An 18,477-nucleotide genomic window follows, 5' to 3' on the forward strand; every position below is an offset into this window, starting at 1 on the left:
AACATACAATAAAGAACAATGTCGCCTAGGCAACGCTAGCACCCTCCCATCCCCTTTGGTGACTATTCCCCATCTTCCCTCAGTCTATTGGTGTGATGAAATGATACTGTATGAAATATTAAACAGTATGCCATATGATCAGTGGGTTTTAGGTTACAAAATTATAATGACTTCAGTCTGACAAAATTTGAAGAAAAATAGAGCAATGAAACAAGAATTAATAATGTATGCATATTTCTCACATGGTAAAAAAGGAGCAAACAGATGCAGAAATATCCAAGTTAGAACGTTTTACTGTCAGCCCTTTCTGTGCTATTACAGAGACATTTTTGAAAAATCTTTGTCTACTGCCTTCTTGGCACACCACCTGCTTCACCTCATGCTCCTCTCATTGTTAGTTTTCCTATGAGTTAAGAGAGATTTCTGAGCCGCACCTGGTTTGTTTTGACACTGCAATGCCCGAGAGGAACACAGAGATCAGCCAGCCACATCTATACTTTGATTTAAAAATCAAAGAATAAAGTAAGGAACGGGAACAAGTTCAAACAGTACTTGCCTTTTTCATCAACTTTGTTTTATGTGTGTACTGTATATTTCTTCTGCAGGAAAAGAGAATAAAATATGATTGATCCGAGAGGGTCAAAGCAGAGTGCTGACAGAGGAATATAAAACAGTATTACATTTGCAAAATGTATATTTGTACAAAATATGCTCAGTGTATGCAAGTAAATGAAAATATAGTAATGAAGTACATATATACAGTTTATTTCATTGTAATATTTTTAATTGTAGTTAAAGTATAGCAAAATACATTTTCATGAAATATAAAAAATACAAACACTGTAATTCATGTTCTGGAAATCGTTTTTAAATATTTCACCTATTGCCACTTTATGGCCACAAGACCTTGTCAAGAAAACCTGTAATACAACTAGCCATTTTTATATTTATACCCTCCACATCAATTCTTAGTCCGCACATAAACAAAGTGCAGTGCACCACTTTCCACTGCCTTTGCCTGTCAGGCTCTCAGCAGAGCCTCCACAGAGAAAGGTAATGGCCTCACAGCTGGAGTCCTGACTGAGCTGCCATGAGAGCTCTTGACAGAGTCGGCATGAGAACCTGCCTGGGTGACAGGAGTGTCTGCGCACCAGCCCTTAGCTGTCAGAAGTGAGGGATCAAAAGTCCTGCTGGCTGCACTGATATCTGGCATGCCCTGGATACCCTGATCTGATCCAAAAATTGAGCGTGTAATGGTTGAAGAGCCACTTGAGTCTATTATTTCTGTTGGTTTTGAGGGCGCTTTGACAAGATCCAGACCTGTCAAGGTGTTGTCATGATGTTTGAGCCTTTGTTGTGATGGTAGACGTATCAGTTCTGATTGGTCTTTCTTCTCACAGCCTTTCCAGCCACTCTGCACCTCATCCTCCTCCTCCCTGCTGTGCTCTGCGCTTCGGCATAACAAGAAGTCATTATAGTCACCTTCTATAGTTGACCTGCTCTTCAGTTGGAAGAACTGATAGAAGTGGAAGTCACACTCATACAGAGGCTTATATTTATAAACAGGCACATAGCTGGATGTTCCTGCAGTGTTGGGGTCCTTGTTGAGTGGGCAGCAGTGAAGGCTCGGGGAAACGGGCTGGGGTGGAGGGTGAAGCATAGGAACGAGGGCAGAGGAGGAAAAGGTAAGGTCACTCTGTAGCTCTCGCTGCCTCAGCTCCCGCTCCAGCATCACGTTCTCCAGCTCCTTGTCAGCAAAAGCTCTCCTCTTCCTCATCCGGGCGCTGATGGAGGGACATGTAAAGTGGTCGCGCTGTGGCTGCTTTGACCAACAGGAGGTGTTGTCCTCCAGCGGCACCACGGGTTTGAGCCCTGCATAGGGAGCAAAGCATACAGTTGTTATATATTCATTTATTTAATTATTTATCAATAATGAAGTTGTTCCAACCAATTAATTGTTGTGTTTATGTTTGAGTGCTTTGTTGTTTATTATTTTAATTATGCAGTTGGTTAGCAGTGTCATTTTCGCTTTACCAAGAGCACAGGAAGCCTGAGAAGACAAAGCCTCCAGCAGGATTTGACTGCAAGCCAGTGGGTATTAATACAATTTATGTATTACCGTAATGGCCTATTGTTGTGAAATAGTGAAGCCATAGTGATCAGGTTTGTTTAGATAAATTATGGGTGTCTAGTGTTGGGTAATTACATCCAAAAAGGAGAACTGGCAGCGTGAGCCCAAGCAAGCCCTCTAAATGCATTTTTAGTAACAATGTGTTTATCTTTATGTAATGCATACGAGTGTGTCAAAGAGCACTTGTGTGAGGGTTGAGTGCTTGATCAGTCACCATCTGGGGACATATTTGTTTATTTGGACATTGTGAGGACTATAATCCATCTGGGGACAAAAAAACGGGTCCCCACAAAGTCAAATACGTATTTTAGGGTTAATATTTCTTTTTCAGTTAAGCTTTGGCTAAGGCTTGAACAAGAGCTGGGGTAAGACATGGAGTGGTTATAGTTAAGATTAAGACAAACCACACAACATATTCAACAAGTTTAAGTAAATGTGTGAGTGAGTTTCTGTACAATTTGAAAATGTATAAAAATATAAAACTGCACTTTCCATCACAGTCTGGAAGATAAGAGGTGGGCTAAAAGAAATGTTAATTAAACTTTACCCTGCAGGATGCTCTTAGCCAGGATGCTTGGCTCAGCTGCTCTAGTGTAACGCTGATATGCCGTCCTCCGCAATGGTGCTGCACACCTAACCCCCTTCTTACCCTGGGAGAGGCAAGGGAACAAGAATTAGACATTTGGACATAATCATATTATACTGAGACTATGCCTCAATGGTAATTAAGAAGAATTAATACATCATAAAGAAGAGAAAAACAGAGATCTGTATGATTCTAAGATCTTAAAAACTGTGGGATATTTGGCATTTTTGTAAATTAAGTCACTCTGCACAGTAGCATCTAAATTTCCTGTCTTACTCTATACATGCCATTTGAATCAATTATACTTTACTCAACAATACTTAATTGATATGACACAATTTCAACTACTTATTGGCAAAGTTAATATTTTATAATTACAAAATTTACATTTTGCCTTCAGTTATAAATGCAGACAGCTTACTCAAATCCTTAGAATAACATTTTGTCTTCCTTAGAGACCAAATTGGTAAAACATTGCTCAAATAATGATAAAAATCGGATGTAAGTTCTTTTTCTTATATATGAATAGTGAAATAAATCTATGCCTTCAGCCTGTTATAGTTCTGCACCTTTATTTGGGCATAAAAAATGTAAACTTTTCTTTATGGGCTTCCATGAGATGGTGAGAATTCTGTCACATTTATCAGCTGAAAAGTTAGATAATAATTGTGTAAATCCAGGTTTCAGCTTTCATTATCCAGACTTCTGTGAAGTATAAAAAAATTATGTGTTTTGCTCTTTTCAGTAAAGGCATGCGGAGAGCTAAAAACGAATATAGTGTTAAATAGAAAGATGTATACTGATATTCATCGCCCATCATTTTTAAGCCATTAAGCTTTCAATATATTACCTTTTTCCCAATAATTTATTCCCTTCCACAGTCACATTTTACCCTACAACATTGTGATTTTACTCTTTGTGGTTTTTCTGTCAATAACTCTTGATAATCACCCACTCATGGTATACCCATCCGTAAATCATTTTCCCATTACTGACCTGCCCTTGTGCTCTCCTCACCTCCGCAGCCTGTTGCCGCCTCAGTGCGACCTGCGCTGCCATGACGCGCTGCCGCTCCACCACCAGCAGGCAGCAGGCACAGCGACAGTCCCTCCAGCGGCAGAAGCGTTTGTGGCCTTTCAAACACGAAACGACGCCGTGGTTCCGACAGCGGGCACATTTGGGGCTCCGGGTCATCTTGCGTGGTTTCTGCTGCTGGCGCTCTGGAGACAGGGACATTTTATTCTCTGCTCCGTCCCCGGGGCGGCCGCGCTGCACAGGGCATCCGTCAGGATTTGTCACGTCAACTATTTCTTCGGATTTTAGTACATTAAGTTTTGCTGTGGTCTCCAGCTGCAGGCCTCCTTCCAGCTGAGCGGACATCTATGACTAGTAGCACCGGAATCTCACTTTTAATCTGACTTTTACGCAAAAGATGCAAAAGGATTTTGAATCAAGATACAATTAATCAAACGTGGTTATGGTAGTTAGGCTACAGATAAAAGTATCATTATTTTAAAAAACAAAAACAAATTTACCTGCCAAAATTTTCTCATTAAAAACCCAAATAGGTCTGATAAAATGTTATTTTACGCACGTATTTTAAACACGTTAATTAAATAATTAAACACTGCAGCACCTGCAACATAACTGACTGACACAGGTAATGTTAATTGAAACATACCAGCTTCCATTAAGACACAAACTCAATCGACGCATTAACTTTACCGCACACTAATAGCCTACCTATTGAACACCAAGCCGTGAGGTGTTGTGTCCTGCTCCAGCCCGTGGCTACATGACAGTGTTTTAGGGTGGAAACTTTGCAGCCTACCGCCAGACGTTTGAAATGTTAAGCCTCTCTCAGCTGCTCTCTGACGCTGTTTCCAAGAACAAGCGGATAGTAGACCGGGCCACAATGCCGAGCTCCTGGCGCAGAACCCATGAGCAAAGATTTGGGGAAGCCCATTTGCAGCAAAAGCAACTCTCCCTATAAACCCCTATACCTGCCCTGCCCTGCCCACCTTCCAAGTTGTTCTCATCTTTCAAAGAGATTTGGGATCTTGCCAGACCCACATCTCCAAATTACATGCGTCATTTTAAGCGATAGATTAGCATTTATGTTCAAATAAAAAACAGAAAGAAAGAAAATTTAGCAGAGAAAATAAATGTCATGTCATGTATTTAATCGACGATAATATTCATTAAACATATCTAATATTTACCAATTACATCAATGGTACAACAATCACTACTGTTATAAGTAATGATATCCTTATTATAATTATAATAATGTAGTAATATCATATACAGAGAGAGACCAGGCGAGCCACACTTGCTTTAAAACATACAATTAGGTTATGTGCCCGTGAGGGTGCATATATGTGTGAGCTATGTGTTTAACCAGACTGATACAATATGGACTAATTACGCACGAGCCTTGGGGGAAGAAGGCTAGTGGGGAGATAAGAGAGAGAGAGACAGAGAGAGAGAGAGAGAGAGAGAGAGAGAGAGACAGAGAGAGAGAGAGAGAGAGAGAGAGAGAGAGAGAATTACATTTTCATATTACCTAGGAGTCATCTTCATACTCATATTTATTCATAATACCGTTAAATAATTCAATGATTTAATGGATCTCTTGATGTTTCTAGTGTCGCCATTTCTGGGCTTAAAACGGAATAATCAAAACCATTGAAATACATAAATATTCCCACTTAGTAAAGGTTGTTTAGAAGAGAGTTTTTAACATAGGTTTACCAAGAGTGAATTATTTTAATTCTCACCTCTTTTAATAATTGAATCAATGTAATTTGATGCTGATGTCAGGTAAATTATTACTTGATGTAAACATAGTACTAATAGTTACTAATACTAATTATTTATTATCAATACAGGCTACTGTGCTTATCCTTGGACTGTCATTTGTAGCATAGGCTACATTATGCATACAGTGCTTTTCATTGGAGGTTGGTGTTATGCTCTATTCACCACCTCAGCAGCATACACTAATGCTAATGCATTGCTAGGAAACGTATTATATTATAAAAAAAGAGCTGATGCTTCCGTGACCTATTACCATGAAAAGCTTTAACATACAGTTCAGCACCACAGACTCCACTGAGATGGTATGAGAAGTGTGCTCCCTACTGGTTAAATTGTGTAATTACGCCCAGGGTAAAACTCCCTGAGGATGGTAGCAATCAGGTCTAACTTCATCACATGATTGGCCAAGGTTACAGAGGGATAAGTCACATATTGCACTCAACTGCAGGATCATCCAGTGTCATCCAGACCAGCTTGTTAGCCAGACTTCCACAATGTGGTCCAACACTGAGCAACCAGAAAAACACATGATCCTGCTCTCCTCCACTGAACCCTTCAGAGCTTTCAGCCTACAGCCAGACTTGTTATAACTGCACACCCTGACAGGACAAACTGAGGTTGTTCTCCTCTACAGGCATTACACATTTAGCTCCTGATCACTAATTATTACAATTATTACTTCATGCTTCAGGCTAACGATGATTAACTCATTATCCACATAGCCATACTAAAAACTGCTTCAAAAGTATTTAAATTGCAGATGCCTACTGCACAATGTGCTTCTTCCGAGAGATATTCTTTCAAAACATCTGAGATTTAATGCAACATACTCATGGTTTGGATTGTGCAGAATCCAATTGTTTTTATTAGTTTAATAAATTGATTCCACAAATTCTTGTTGCCTTTTATAGCTCAGGTATTTAGCAGGTAATGTTTTCTGTGAGTTTATTTACTTTGATTTCATCAGTAAAATTAGTTGATGCACTGATCAAAATAAAGGCAAAGAACCAAATATATGTGTAAAGGTCAGGGTCTTTGCCTAAAAATATTTACAACTGACCCGATTTACAACTGTGTTAAAGTGTTACTGAGATAAAATCTTCTATAAAAACCTCTGTCTAAAAAAGGAGTGTTTCTGAAGAGGGGTTTGAAATACATATACAAGCCTATATATTATTTTCACACAGGATCTCAGGTGGAATACCATTTTACAAAGCCCTGGGGCTCAGGTGGCAAAGACCCAGTCACCTTTGGTCTTGATCCCAGTCTTTACCTTGGCCAGAAGTGCCCTGCCAGGAGATTTCAGACTGTTATATGGCTCATAAAGGGTTAAAAGATCAGATATCAAAGATATAAGTAGGAGCCAGATCCAGCTGAGCCTCAAAATATAAAGTAACCAAAGTGGTACAATCCATTCTAAAACTGACTAGTACAGAGATGAACTGTAGTTAGTGTGAGCCTCTGATACTTCGTCATTGTCCAAAACCTGACAGTAGAATTCCAAGTTATGTATGACTTTGTCGAGTTAAAAAAATTAAAATTGTCAAAGCAGCAGTACAGAGCAGCTGTATCGCATGCAATAGTTATTTCCCACAACTTTAACAAAAAATGTGTATGAAGACAAAGGCTGGTGAGAATAGGAAGTATTTTTATTATCTAGGAACCTCTGTCAAAACAGCAGGAGCCTCCCACCATTCAAGATGAAAAGTAAGTCATATTAGTATGTACTATACACTACTGGAAGGATAACCAAACAAGCAACCAGCATGTAAGCTCCATACCAAAGAAAATATCAATATATATATTTCTATCGATGCAAACGTGACAAAATATCCCTATGCGGAAAATAACATAAAATGTTTTTAAATTACACAATCTCAAATAACTTTTAAATGCTTTTACTACAGTGTCTGTGCGTGGCAACTATATTATGATAAATGATGATATGATATAAAACTACTTGGTTAAGGGATAGGGAATGATTGCCTTCATGCTCAAACAAAAACCAACGTAGACTGTTGGTAGAACTTGGGATACAAAGTAGAGTCTCCCAAGTCAAAGTTACACATCTGCATGAACCTCCTCCTCCATACTTTTTTTTTGCAAAAGTATAACAACACAAGACTACTTCTGTCTTTGGTACTGAGAGTGAACAGCCATTATTCACATGACTGCAAGATTCCACTTGTCAGAAAAACATAAGCACATAATTTTAAGGATTTTAACAAACCGGCAATGCTCTAATTTTTCTGGTGACAACAGTCTCTAAATCACTGAAGGGGGAATGATTGCTGTTGCTTGCTACATAATGGGTGGGACATGATTTTGTGCTGTATATACATGGAAAACAGCTAAGTACCCCCGTTATTAATACCATCAGCTCTGCTGCTGCCTGTAGATAGGCAGTAGAGTGCACCTCTCGAAGCCCCTTGACTCCCAAACAAATTGAGTGTCATCAGCAGTGACATATTACTCTGGCATTCCCATCACACATCCTCCCCTTCCCTGCACTCTATTCTATGTCCTGCGGTTGTACAGAGAGTTGTGCCCATCTACTTCCATTTTCGTAGCAGAGATGGAGTTTGACAGACTCCTTGGCTCCCACCATTCGGCCTGCCAGTGTGTCCTCCCCTATCTGCCTCACTCCTTTTGACTGGCGCCCTCAATCGCCTTGCAAAGGAAGTCAAACAAAACACAAAAGGCAGACAACCTGTAAGTAAAACTCAAGGACAAGAAGGCTGCTCCAACTTTATGTAACATAATGAAGTTTAGAGAAGGAAAACAGAGGGGTTTGAAGGCAGGGTGCATTTTCAAACAAAATCCTGAGCTGAATGTCAATTCACTTCAAAGAGAGAAATATAAAGACACTGGGCTATGTTTCACGGTGCCTTTACACAAAGGCTTTAACACCTTTATCCACCCACTTCCAAAGAGCAGGAGACACCTTGGCAGTTATCAGTGCAAGGCAGGGGCCATTAAGCTGACATTTTTTTCAAGGGAGGTTAAACCTGCACCTTCGAGAGTATTTGAGTTTGTCAGGCCTGTTAAGATAGAACACACACCTACTTAAATAAATGTACTTCTAACCCCATCATATTAGACACAATCAGGTTCTTTTTGGGACATTTTTTAATATGCTTTGCACAGTGTTATGAGTGTTGCTTTATGCAACATCACACACAGTCTGAGGTTCAGTGACATGAACCAGCGTGAGGAGTTCATACTGTAAAATTGCAACAATTTTAATGTGTGCTAATAGGGTATTTATACAAATATGAAACTCTGGCATCAGATGAAAAGGATATAATCTATACTGCAGGCTATGCTCTTTATGAGAGATTCCTCATACCTGGCCTTGCTTGTTTTTTTCCCCCTTTCTTTCAAAGGGCTGGACTCTGAGATGCTTTTCACAATATTGTTGTTGTTATTAAAGTCTGTCAGGTGCCCATGCAAACATTGTTTGTGCAAAAAATTATTTAAAAGTTTATCTAAACCAAATATGAGACTTCAGCCATTAAAATTAGTCACATTAAGTGGATATCTTCCAATGTTAGTCTTTTTAGTCTACAATTTCCTCTTTGTGTGTTTAGTCTGTCAGTGTTTCCCTTTTGAGCTGCGCTGGAAGGACTGTAACAAAAAGAGGGATTTTGGCACTAAAAAGACTGTTACTTTGAAAGTTATACACTAATTTAACTAATTAGTTGTTTACTTGGGAGGCTGAAGCATCATATGAGCTTCAGATAAACTTTGAAATAAATTTTTGCACAAAAGAGGAACTGTGGATTTTGTCACCCATCACTTACATTGAAAGCACATTAGAAAGGGATGTTATTGGCCTGCATGAACAGGTCGAATGATTACAGTGAGCAAAACCTGTTTCAGTTTTCATTTGGGCACCTATCTATTGTTTTAAGCCAGACTTTTAAAGACAAAATTGTGAACCTTTACTTTAATATGTTTTTTTTCTTGTTCTTCTCCTCCTTATTTCTTATTTCTCCCTTTGCTTATTCTTTCCTCTCTCCCTCTTCTTCATCCTCTGCCTCTCATTTTCTTCTTCTCTTATATTAAGTATTATTTCTAGTGAAGTGATGCTACAGTCGTTGTCATGATTTACTGAATCCTCAACCTCCAGCACATTTCACGGTTGCATCAGTTAGTCCTGTATATATTTTTTGTTGGGAGTTTATTAACACTGCAGCAGGACTTTAGTCAGTTGTTTTAGTGATAAAATAATTGAAAATGAACAAAATTGGACTGCTGCAGTAGGTCTGCGCTACACTCATACCTGCCATTATAAGCCCTGAAGTCTGAGCATCTTAAGGGCAAAAGCAGTGCCAATCCAGAGCTGGTGACAGGACAGTGAGGAGGAGGAGGAGGAGGAGGAGGAGGAGGAGGAGGAGGAAGATGATGCTTTATCGCACAGAGTGTTCCTGATTTATTTTTCCAGTGTGCACAGATAGTTTTGGACAGGTGTGGCTGAGAGATATGAAATGTTATGTGGGGCGAAGCAGGTGAACCCAAGTGCAGACACTCAAGGTGAGGAAATGGGGATATTATAGCAACAAGGTATTCATTTTGAAGGCTGAGGAAAGGGAATGCAGTCCTGGGGAAGCTTGGGCTGGAAGCTGGGAACATGCAGTTGAAGATTGGGTTGGAAGCTGGGAACCTGCGGTTGAAGATTGGGCTGGAACCTGGGAACCTGGGGCTGCAGGCTAGGGTAAGCTTGAGCTGGTAGCTGAGAACCAGGAACAGGGCAGGAGCAGTTAGGGGCAGAGGAAGCAAGTCCAGAGTGAGATCTGAGGAGACTAAATGCAGGGTTCCAGGGCAGAGCAGCAGGGCTGAGGGCAGACCAGCAGGGCTTGACCAGACGAGGGGCAGGAAACAGGGACAAGAGTCATAACAAGCAGGACTACAAGGGAAAAGGAGAACAGGATGAGCAGTGGTGTAGTGCAGGGTATACTAGGTGCATGGCGTATACCTACTTATTTTTCAGTCGGCATTGTATATACCCACTTCTAAATCCCCTCTGATGCACATAATTCAGTAGTGTCCTGCAATAGCCAAATCATGAGAGACAATCCAGTAAATAAGTGGCTAATCCAATCGCATGTGAGAGTGAGATTACTTCACATAAACAGTGGCTGAAATGTTTCTGATTGGTTGGTCATCAGAGCAGCTTCTGCCTCTGACTGGCTAGTACTTGTTGCCTTCGTTGGTTGGGTTGGTTAGGTTTAGGCATGAGGAGCGTGATTGGTTAGGGTTGGAGTAAGAATATCATGGTAAACCAATTAGAGGCAGAGTAGTGTGATTCATCCCTTCACCGTCCTTGGAAAAAAAAATTGGTTTGGTTTACCTCAAATAATAACGCTACCAAATATGGCCTTTGGAATATTTAATTAATGAAATTAAGAGGAAAGATAAAGCAAACTACTCAAACTACTCAAACAAAAAGCAGCTCAGCTAACAATAGCCTGCGTCTGCTCCGTCCCCCACTCCAGCCTGAAAGGATGCCGACAGTGACAGAGATGCTGCATCTTCAACTACAACTTTGAATGAAGACGTCACCACAGTGAACACTTTGTACAGTTTTTCTCAATTGCTTACACACTAACAATGGAACTTGAGACACAATGACCAAAATCTGAAACTTATGTACCTTATCTTACACCAATTCTGCACAAATACAAAGACATTTCCTGCTTTTCACTCATTTTGCAGGTCTAAACCATACTTTTTGCAAAACACTAAACCCAATTCTCTACATTTAGCACAATCTTCATTGATGAAATCTCTTGTGTTCACATGGAAAACACTGCCGCTCAGAATGCTAAACTCAAACCACCAATCACACCATTGACTCCTCATGTGGACAAACGCCTGTTGCTTTTCAATTAGCAATTATGGCTCGAGCAATAAAAGGGCCAAAGGTGAGCTCTTCTGTGTTGGAGAACAATGGATGCCAACTTCGCAGAGAGAGAGGTAGAGTGAGAGAAGTGAGAGTCAGAAGAGGAGGAGGAGGAGGAGGAGGAGGACAAGTAGGTTGAGCAAGAGGAGGACCAAGACTACGACCTAGGAGAGCAATTGCCTGTGATGAGATTCAGGCCACTGTGATTGACTATGTCTGATGATGAGGGAGGCAGGGCTGAGAGTCCAGCCAACCTTGAGCCACTTCACTATGACTTCAATCGTCCAGACATACAGAAATGAGAATAGGTAAGAAATCTTCTCTCCTTACTGTAGTACTGCATATCAAGACAGTACTCAATAATTACTATTTAATACTGTAAAAAAAATATGTTTCATATATGTATGAAATTGGGAACTGTACTCCTACTTTCTCAGAGTACAGCATTGTTACTGTACTGTTCTAATAATTACAGTATTTTACAGTAGTATGCACATATATCTTACAGAACTGAAAGACTACCATGTCGTGGTGGAAGAGGAAGACTTTTGACACTTCAACAGGAGACTGAATAGCCAATATGGTTGGAGCAAACAACGTAATAACACTAAACCAAATACAAACTCAAATCACTGAAGACCAAGGTATATTTCAAAATATTGACCACATGAATTTGTGAACACTCAACCATATCCTACAGTGAAACCACCTATGAATGGTCTACAGGGTGCCATTTGAGAGAAACTCAGAAAGCGTTAAAGAATTGCACTATGACAATGTGCAAGTAAGTCTTATGCATTCTAACACTGTAAATTGTTTACATCCAATCAGCACTGTATAGACACATTACTGTATTGTAATGTAATGTTTTGTACTTCACAATATTGACTGCTTTAGGTCTATTTCTGATATTCTGAAATCATATTCACTGATGTGGGTTTCAACCTCGCAAAAAGAGGCAACGGTGAAGGAACGTCATCCGCCAGCGTGCCATTGTTGAGGTTCCTGGTCAGTAAGGGAGGGAATATCACTATGTGCACAGCTATAACTCACCAAAGCGTCCTCCATCACCATTCAACCCTTGGCCCCTACAATACTGCCCATCTCATCACTTTCCTGGGCACGCTACACAATATCCTCACTCCAGCTGAGCAGATGGATGGCCCAGAGCAGCCCAGGTACGTTGTCTTCTGGGACAACGTAAGTTTCCAACAAACTGCTCTGGTCCGCAACTGGTTCATCGACCACCCACGTTTTTCCTTTCTTCATCTGCCACCATATTCTCCATTTCTCAACCCTATTGAGGGTTTTTTTTTCAGCTTGTCTTTGGAAGGTATATGAGCACAGGCCCCATGAGCGCATACCCCTTCAACAAGCAATGGAGGAAGCATGTGGTGATATAGCTGCTGAAGCATATCAGGACTGGATTCATCATACCAGGCAATACTTTCCCTGCTGCTTGGCCAGGGAGAACATTGCCTGTGATTTCGATGAGGTCCTGTGGCCAGACAGAAACGAAATGAAAGGCAGGATGCAGCCTAATTTTCTTTTTCTTTATAGTATATGCAGAAAGCTTATTTTCTTTTTTCTATTGTTTGTTTGTATGAAGAACACTTTACAAATCCAACTGTGTTTGTGGAGATGTATACAGTATTTCAGAATAAAAACACATTCTATTCTTGTATTTGTGGGTTTTATATTTGAGTACAGAAACAGTTTACAACAGGCTACTGTATGTACAGCATGTAGTGTAACACTGAACATGCAAAAGGCCTACTAATAAGATTATCATAGCAGTGTTTTTCACTCATCATAGTGTTTTCCATTGAGCACATCAGTGTTCAGTTGGTTCTTAGAAATGTCTGTTCATTTGATGGTGTGTGTGTGTGTGTGTGTGTGTCATTTGAAGACAAAATTTCACTTTGAGTAGACATAACCTTGTTTTGAATGCAGTGTTTGCTTTTGCTTTTGCAAGAGATGTGTGGAGTTTTTGAATTTGTGTTTAGTGTTTTAAGAAAATGAGCTATGCCTTCAGAAAATGTGCATAAGCAGTTGAGAAAAACTGTAATAGCAGTATTTAGTTAACATATGTCATGGCTTGACATTTGCCTGTTACTATATGTCATGGAAGAAATAGTCAGTCACATTGAGAGGGACCAATTTGGCAGCAGGGGGTTTGGGGTGGGGTGTCTGGCTCTGAAATAGGCTACAGACAGCCCGGGCAGAAAGCCACAGATATCGAGCCACAATGCATATAATTGACTGTTTAGGGAGTAAAACTGAAAATCAAATGAAACGGATTAGTGGGGTGACAAATTTCCATTTTCGAATATTGGGGGGACCGGGGACCTTTCCCCTCCAGGAACGCCACAGCTGTATGTGAAGTATATCATTGTCACCATTTGCTTTGTGATGCAATTAAACCATTCAGTGACCACTTGTGCCCTGTTCGTGGAGGGGGGCATTTTCATTAAGAGAGAGAGATGAAGTTGAACACTTAAAATGTTTTTCTTTATGCGTACTTGGTCCAAGAAAATCCCACACCACAAGAGAGCCTGCTTTCAATAGTAATATGCATCCCTCATTTACTTGAATGCTTGCATTATTTTGGCAGCTACCTGTAGGGTTCAGTTATCTTAGTGAGTCTGTTTGAAATTCTTGTGTCAATGAGCTAAATTCAGTAATGTTCAGGTTATGGTAACTGTTACCATTGTTACATTTATAGCCTGTAATTCAATTTTTTTTTGTAGACACCAATAATGACTGGCCAGACCTGTGGACAGCCAAACAAAAAGATTATTTTAAATCCAAGAACCCCTGGTTAGCATACAAAAACAAAAAAATGGCTAAGTTTTTGGTAGATTGTTAGTTTTGGCTGCTTCTAAAACAGTAGACACAGAGAAATATACAGTGTATGTGTTTGTGTGCTTGTATGTATGTGGGAGACATGGACACTACACACATACTGATGTGAATACAGTAGTGACATTGTTTGTTTATGCTTCACAGGATGTCTGATTTGTAGCAGTGTGAGCACCATTGGCATCAACAAGGAGCAAGATGTATCTGTCTCAAAAGAATGGATGAACTTTGAGATTCAAGTGTCTGGCCAGGGAAGTAGAGAGACAAGTCTGTCAGCCTTGAAAAATAAGTTGAGGAAACATGCTTTGTTCAAGGCACATGCTCAAGCTGTGAAGATGGCAGAACAACAGAAAGAAGGGGGCATTGAGAATGTGATGCAGGTGCTGACTGAGTCCTACATGAAGGAAACTGAAGTTGTGTTTCAAACAGCCTACCATTTAGCCAAAAAGAACAGACCCTTTTCTGACCATGAGATCCTCATTGAGCTGCAGCAACTGAATGGTATAAAGATGGATTCAATACTTCATTCACATTACAACGCAACACAAATAACCAAACATGTTTCCAATAAGATGCAGAGCAAAATCATCAGTAGCGCAATATCATCAAGTAAGTTAGCAGTCCTAATTGACGAGTCCTCCTCTTTAATTCACAAAGCTGTCATGACAGTTTGAGTTAAAGCATCGATTCAAGAAGAAAGCCCTGCATTCATATTCCTTGAGCTTGTTGACCTGGAAGATCAGAGAGCAGATGGCATAGTAGAGGGTTTACTGACTTGTTTAACTAATGCTGGCCTTACAGAAGAACGGCTTCATGAAAACTAAGTAACATTTGTGTCTGACGGAGCCAGCATCAAAAACATCAGGAGTAGCAACCAGGTTGACCTTGAGATTCCCAAAGCTTATTGTATGGCACTGTATGAACCATACAGTGTGTATGAACTGTACAGTGTGTCATACTAGCTGTGTCAGATGCAGTTGATGAGGTAAACTATGTCATTCACTTCAAAGCTTTTATGCAGAAGCTATATTCTCTGTATAGTATGTCAAACAAAAATGAGTGTGAACTTATAGATGCAGCAGCTGAAGTAGGCTCACAACTTCTTTGCAATGTCTTGGAGGTATGCTGGAAGGCCAGTAGCTTTCAGACTGTTCATGCTGTTTGGACATTACTGGGAGTTCTTGTGCAGCACTTTAAGAACACTGGTTCTGATGAGAGGAGGTCCAAGAAATAGAAGCTAATGTACAGAGGTTTATTAGGCTGTGTTCAAAGTCTTGAATTTCTTTGTGACCTTGGGCTCATGTATGACACTCCATGAACTAAGTGTCCTGTCACAGGAGCTTCAGTCTCATTCTGTAACTCTGCTTAGAGCAGAGCATCTGCTGAAACACACAATCAGAGTGATATATTCATTTAAAGATAGTCCAGGTGAGAAATATGGTGAGGCTTTAGAAGCAAAAGAGAATGGGAAGTATCGGTCTATAGCCTTGAAAAGAAATGCAAAATGCAATCAATCCAGGCCAGTTCTTACAAAGCCTTGTGAACAATCTTTAGCAACACTTGTCTTTTGAAAATGAGACCATCAAGGACCTCAGCATCCATGATGAGAATAGATGGCCATCAAACCCCATCATCTGCCATGGTGAAGAATAAGTTAAGCAACTGTGCAAGTAAATTTATTTTGTGCACAGACCAAGCACTGAGTGTGAAAGGTGCTTTAGCTTTATGAACAATATAAGCACAGACAAGAGGGCTGTTCTACTGGTTTCAAACATATTAAACTTAATGATGATAACATCAACAGCCCCCCTGCTTCCAAGTTCCAAACTATATAAGGACCTGGTTGAAGAGGCACAGTGCTGACTGTTCTGTGCATTCTAGATATTGCAGTGTGAAAACCCCTGCAGAAAGCAAGTCTGTGTGGAATATACTGTAGTACAGGGGTAGACAGGCTGTTGACAGGTTTAAAAATTTGCACTGACAATAAATCTTCTCTTCAAAATCAGCCATTTGTTATTTGATGTTTATATAAGCACTACTAGGGTTGAAGCCGAATCCAAATACGGAATTTGGAAAAGAACATATAGTGGGTTTTACAAATATTTATATCCTACAAATATTTTTTTAAAATTATTTGTTTTCAGGAAGAAAAAAAATAACATGTCAAATAGCTGGTTTTCCTCATGTGAGGGCGGTGGGTAATTGTGGTCCGCCTGCTTGTGCTGACGTGAAACTGAATGGAGCTTGTGTGTGTGTTGCTGCTGATCTGTATATAATTACAAAATGTAAACAATATGGGATATTTTCAGATACAAGGCAGTCTCAAACTTGGAAGTATACCACAAGTCCTCAGGTAAATCTTCCAGCGAAATTGCAAAGGTGTCTGTGTTTGAAAGTACTGTTGTCTGCGTGATTAAATAAAACTATGTGTGAATTTCTCCTGACTAGAGTAATCAAGTAATCCACTTACAGTGTTTGTTTTAGGTCTTTTCATACATGACAACACATGGAAAAAAAAAAATTTAAACTGCTGTAATTCTATTTTTTGTACTTTGCTCCCATGATAAGTGGCTGCGGCACCATTATTGCCTACCTGAGGCTGGTGTTGCGTGCACATTGAAATCATGACAGGAAAAAGAAAGTAATTTTCTCTTAATGACAAACATAGTCTCCTCTGAGCTTAGGACAATAAAAGCAGGGAAAGAAATCTAAGGAAAGGATCACCGCTCTCTTCGCCTGTTCTGCCACCGGGGAAAAGAAGGAACTTGTCATTGGCAAAAGTCAGAACCCCCGCTGCTTCAAAAATGTGCACACACTGTGTTTGAAACAGCTGTACTGTATTTTGAAACAGTCAATAAAATTCGGTAAATAGCAAAGCTGTCCATTTAATTACTTTATATTCACATAGGCTAATAAATATACAAATGTCAGTTAGATGGTAATCTGCATTAAGAAATAAAGAAAACCAAATTCGGTTATAATAATCCACTTATGGTGATATTTGACCAGGACAGATGTGATCACTATAAATGGTTTCCACTGTACTTACATCCTTCTCCAGTTTCTTCATCTCCATCTGCAACTTCTCAATCTTTAACTTTCAATGATGGTTGTAAATCGAATGGACATCCTGTGAAAGAGAAAATGTGTCAAAGAGCAGATGATTATGTAGTTGGCAATGGTAAATTTTCCTAAGTTGCCATGATCACATATTTCAGAGTTGATCGGCTGTCTGTCTATCTATCTGGCTATGTGTCTGACAGAGTTTTTCACAGAGTGACCACCTGATCGCTGCAAAGCTGTTTGAGAGCTCGCTCTTCCCACAATTTGTCCTGTCATTCCCTACATCTGAGCTTGACCTCTGCTGTGAAACTATGGCCTGTAGGAAACAAGGAAGAGCTGAAGTCTGAGCTGACCACTCTGTACCACTACACTGAGTTTCATACTGATAAGACAGCCCTGTCTCTGTTAACATCAGTCAATGACAACTTAGGAAGCTTTTGCTGAGACTGTTACTCTGCTGAAAATTATCATAACATCTCCTATGATGACATCTGAGTCAGAGAGGAACTTTTGCACCCTGAAGAGGGTAAAAACTTTTGCTTGCAATACCATGGGACAGCCGTGACTCAGCTTATGGCCATGCTGTCCATCGAAAGCCGGCTGATTCAGCAGCTACACGACTTCATCCCCAAAGTCATCGAGAAGTTTGCCCAGAGGAAAAAGCGCTGCGCCGCCTTTCTCTTCAAGTGAGCTGTCAGCTTTGGTGAGTGAAAGCATATTTTATGCTGCCTTTGTGGTTCTGGTCCATGCATTGGCCATATTTTTGTGCTGGATCGATTGATATAGTGATGAGTGTCCATGCTTATCTATTAAGGTTGTTGTCCTAAAGTTGTCACAGAATGGATTGGTATCCCTAAAAAGTTGTCTGTGCGCTTCGTTGTGGCCTTCAGTGGTGTTGAGCTCTTTGGTGTTCATTTATGGCCCTGTAGGCTCATTTCTTCTGAGGTTGGTTGTGTTGGCTTATAATGATGGAATATTGCATTCTTAATTTAGGCTTGTGACAGTGGTAATGTTACTTGTGTAATTGCTCTCCTCTCTCTCTCACAATCCAATTCAACTCAGTAAGCTTTATTGGCATGAATGTTAGATGAACAATATTGCCGAAGCATC

The 18,477-nt window shown here is 40.1% G+C and overlaps 1 protein-coding gene across 3 annotated transcripts; it reads right to left on the bottom strand.

Annotated features, from left to right (window-relative positions):
* Positions 1-275: 275 nt before the first annotated feature.
* Positions 276-4,658, bottom strand: dmrt2b (doublesex and mab-3 related transcription factor 2b). 3 transcript variants are annotated; one of them, XM_067596385.1, is made up of 4 exons: positions 4,461-4,658; positions 3,714-4,103; positions 2,679-2,781; positions 276-1,872 (listed from the first exon to the last, which is right to left on the bottom strand). In XM_067596385.1, the coding sequence occupies exons 2-4, from the start codon at positions 4,095-4,097 to the stop codon at positions 1,022-1,024; spliced, it is 1,338 nt and encodes a 445-aa protein (XP_067452486.1). In that variant the 5' UTR covers positions 4,098-4,103; positions 4,461-4,658; the 3' UTR covers positions 276-1,021. The 3 variants fall into 3 exon arrangements, with proteins under 3 accessions (XP_067452486.1, XP_067452485.1, XP_067452487.1); XM_067596384.1 differs by having other exon boundaries at positions 3,714-4,135; XM_067596386.1 differs by lacking the exon at positions 4,461-4,658 and having other exon boundaries at positions 3,735-4,454.
* Between the last annotated feature and the right edge of the window lie 13,819 nt (positions 4,659-18,477).

This window comes from Thunnus thynnus, chromosome 8 (genome assembly GCF_963924715.1).
Source record: "Thunnus thynnus chromosome 8, fThuThy2.1, whole genome shotgun sequence".
In the NCBI taxonomy this organism is placed as follows: Eukaryota; Metazoa; Chordata; class Actinopteri; order Scombriformes; family Scombridae; genus Thunnus; species Thunnus thynnus.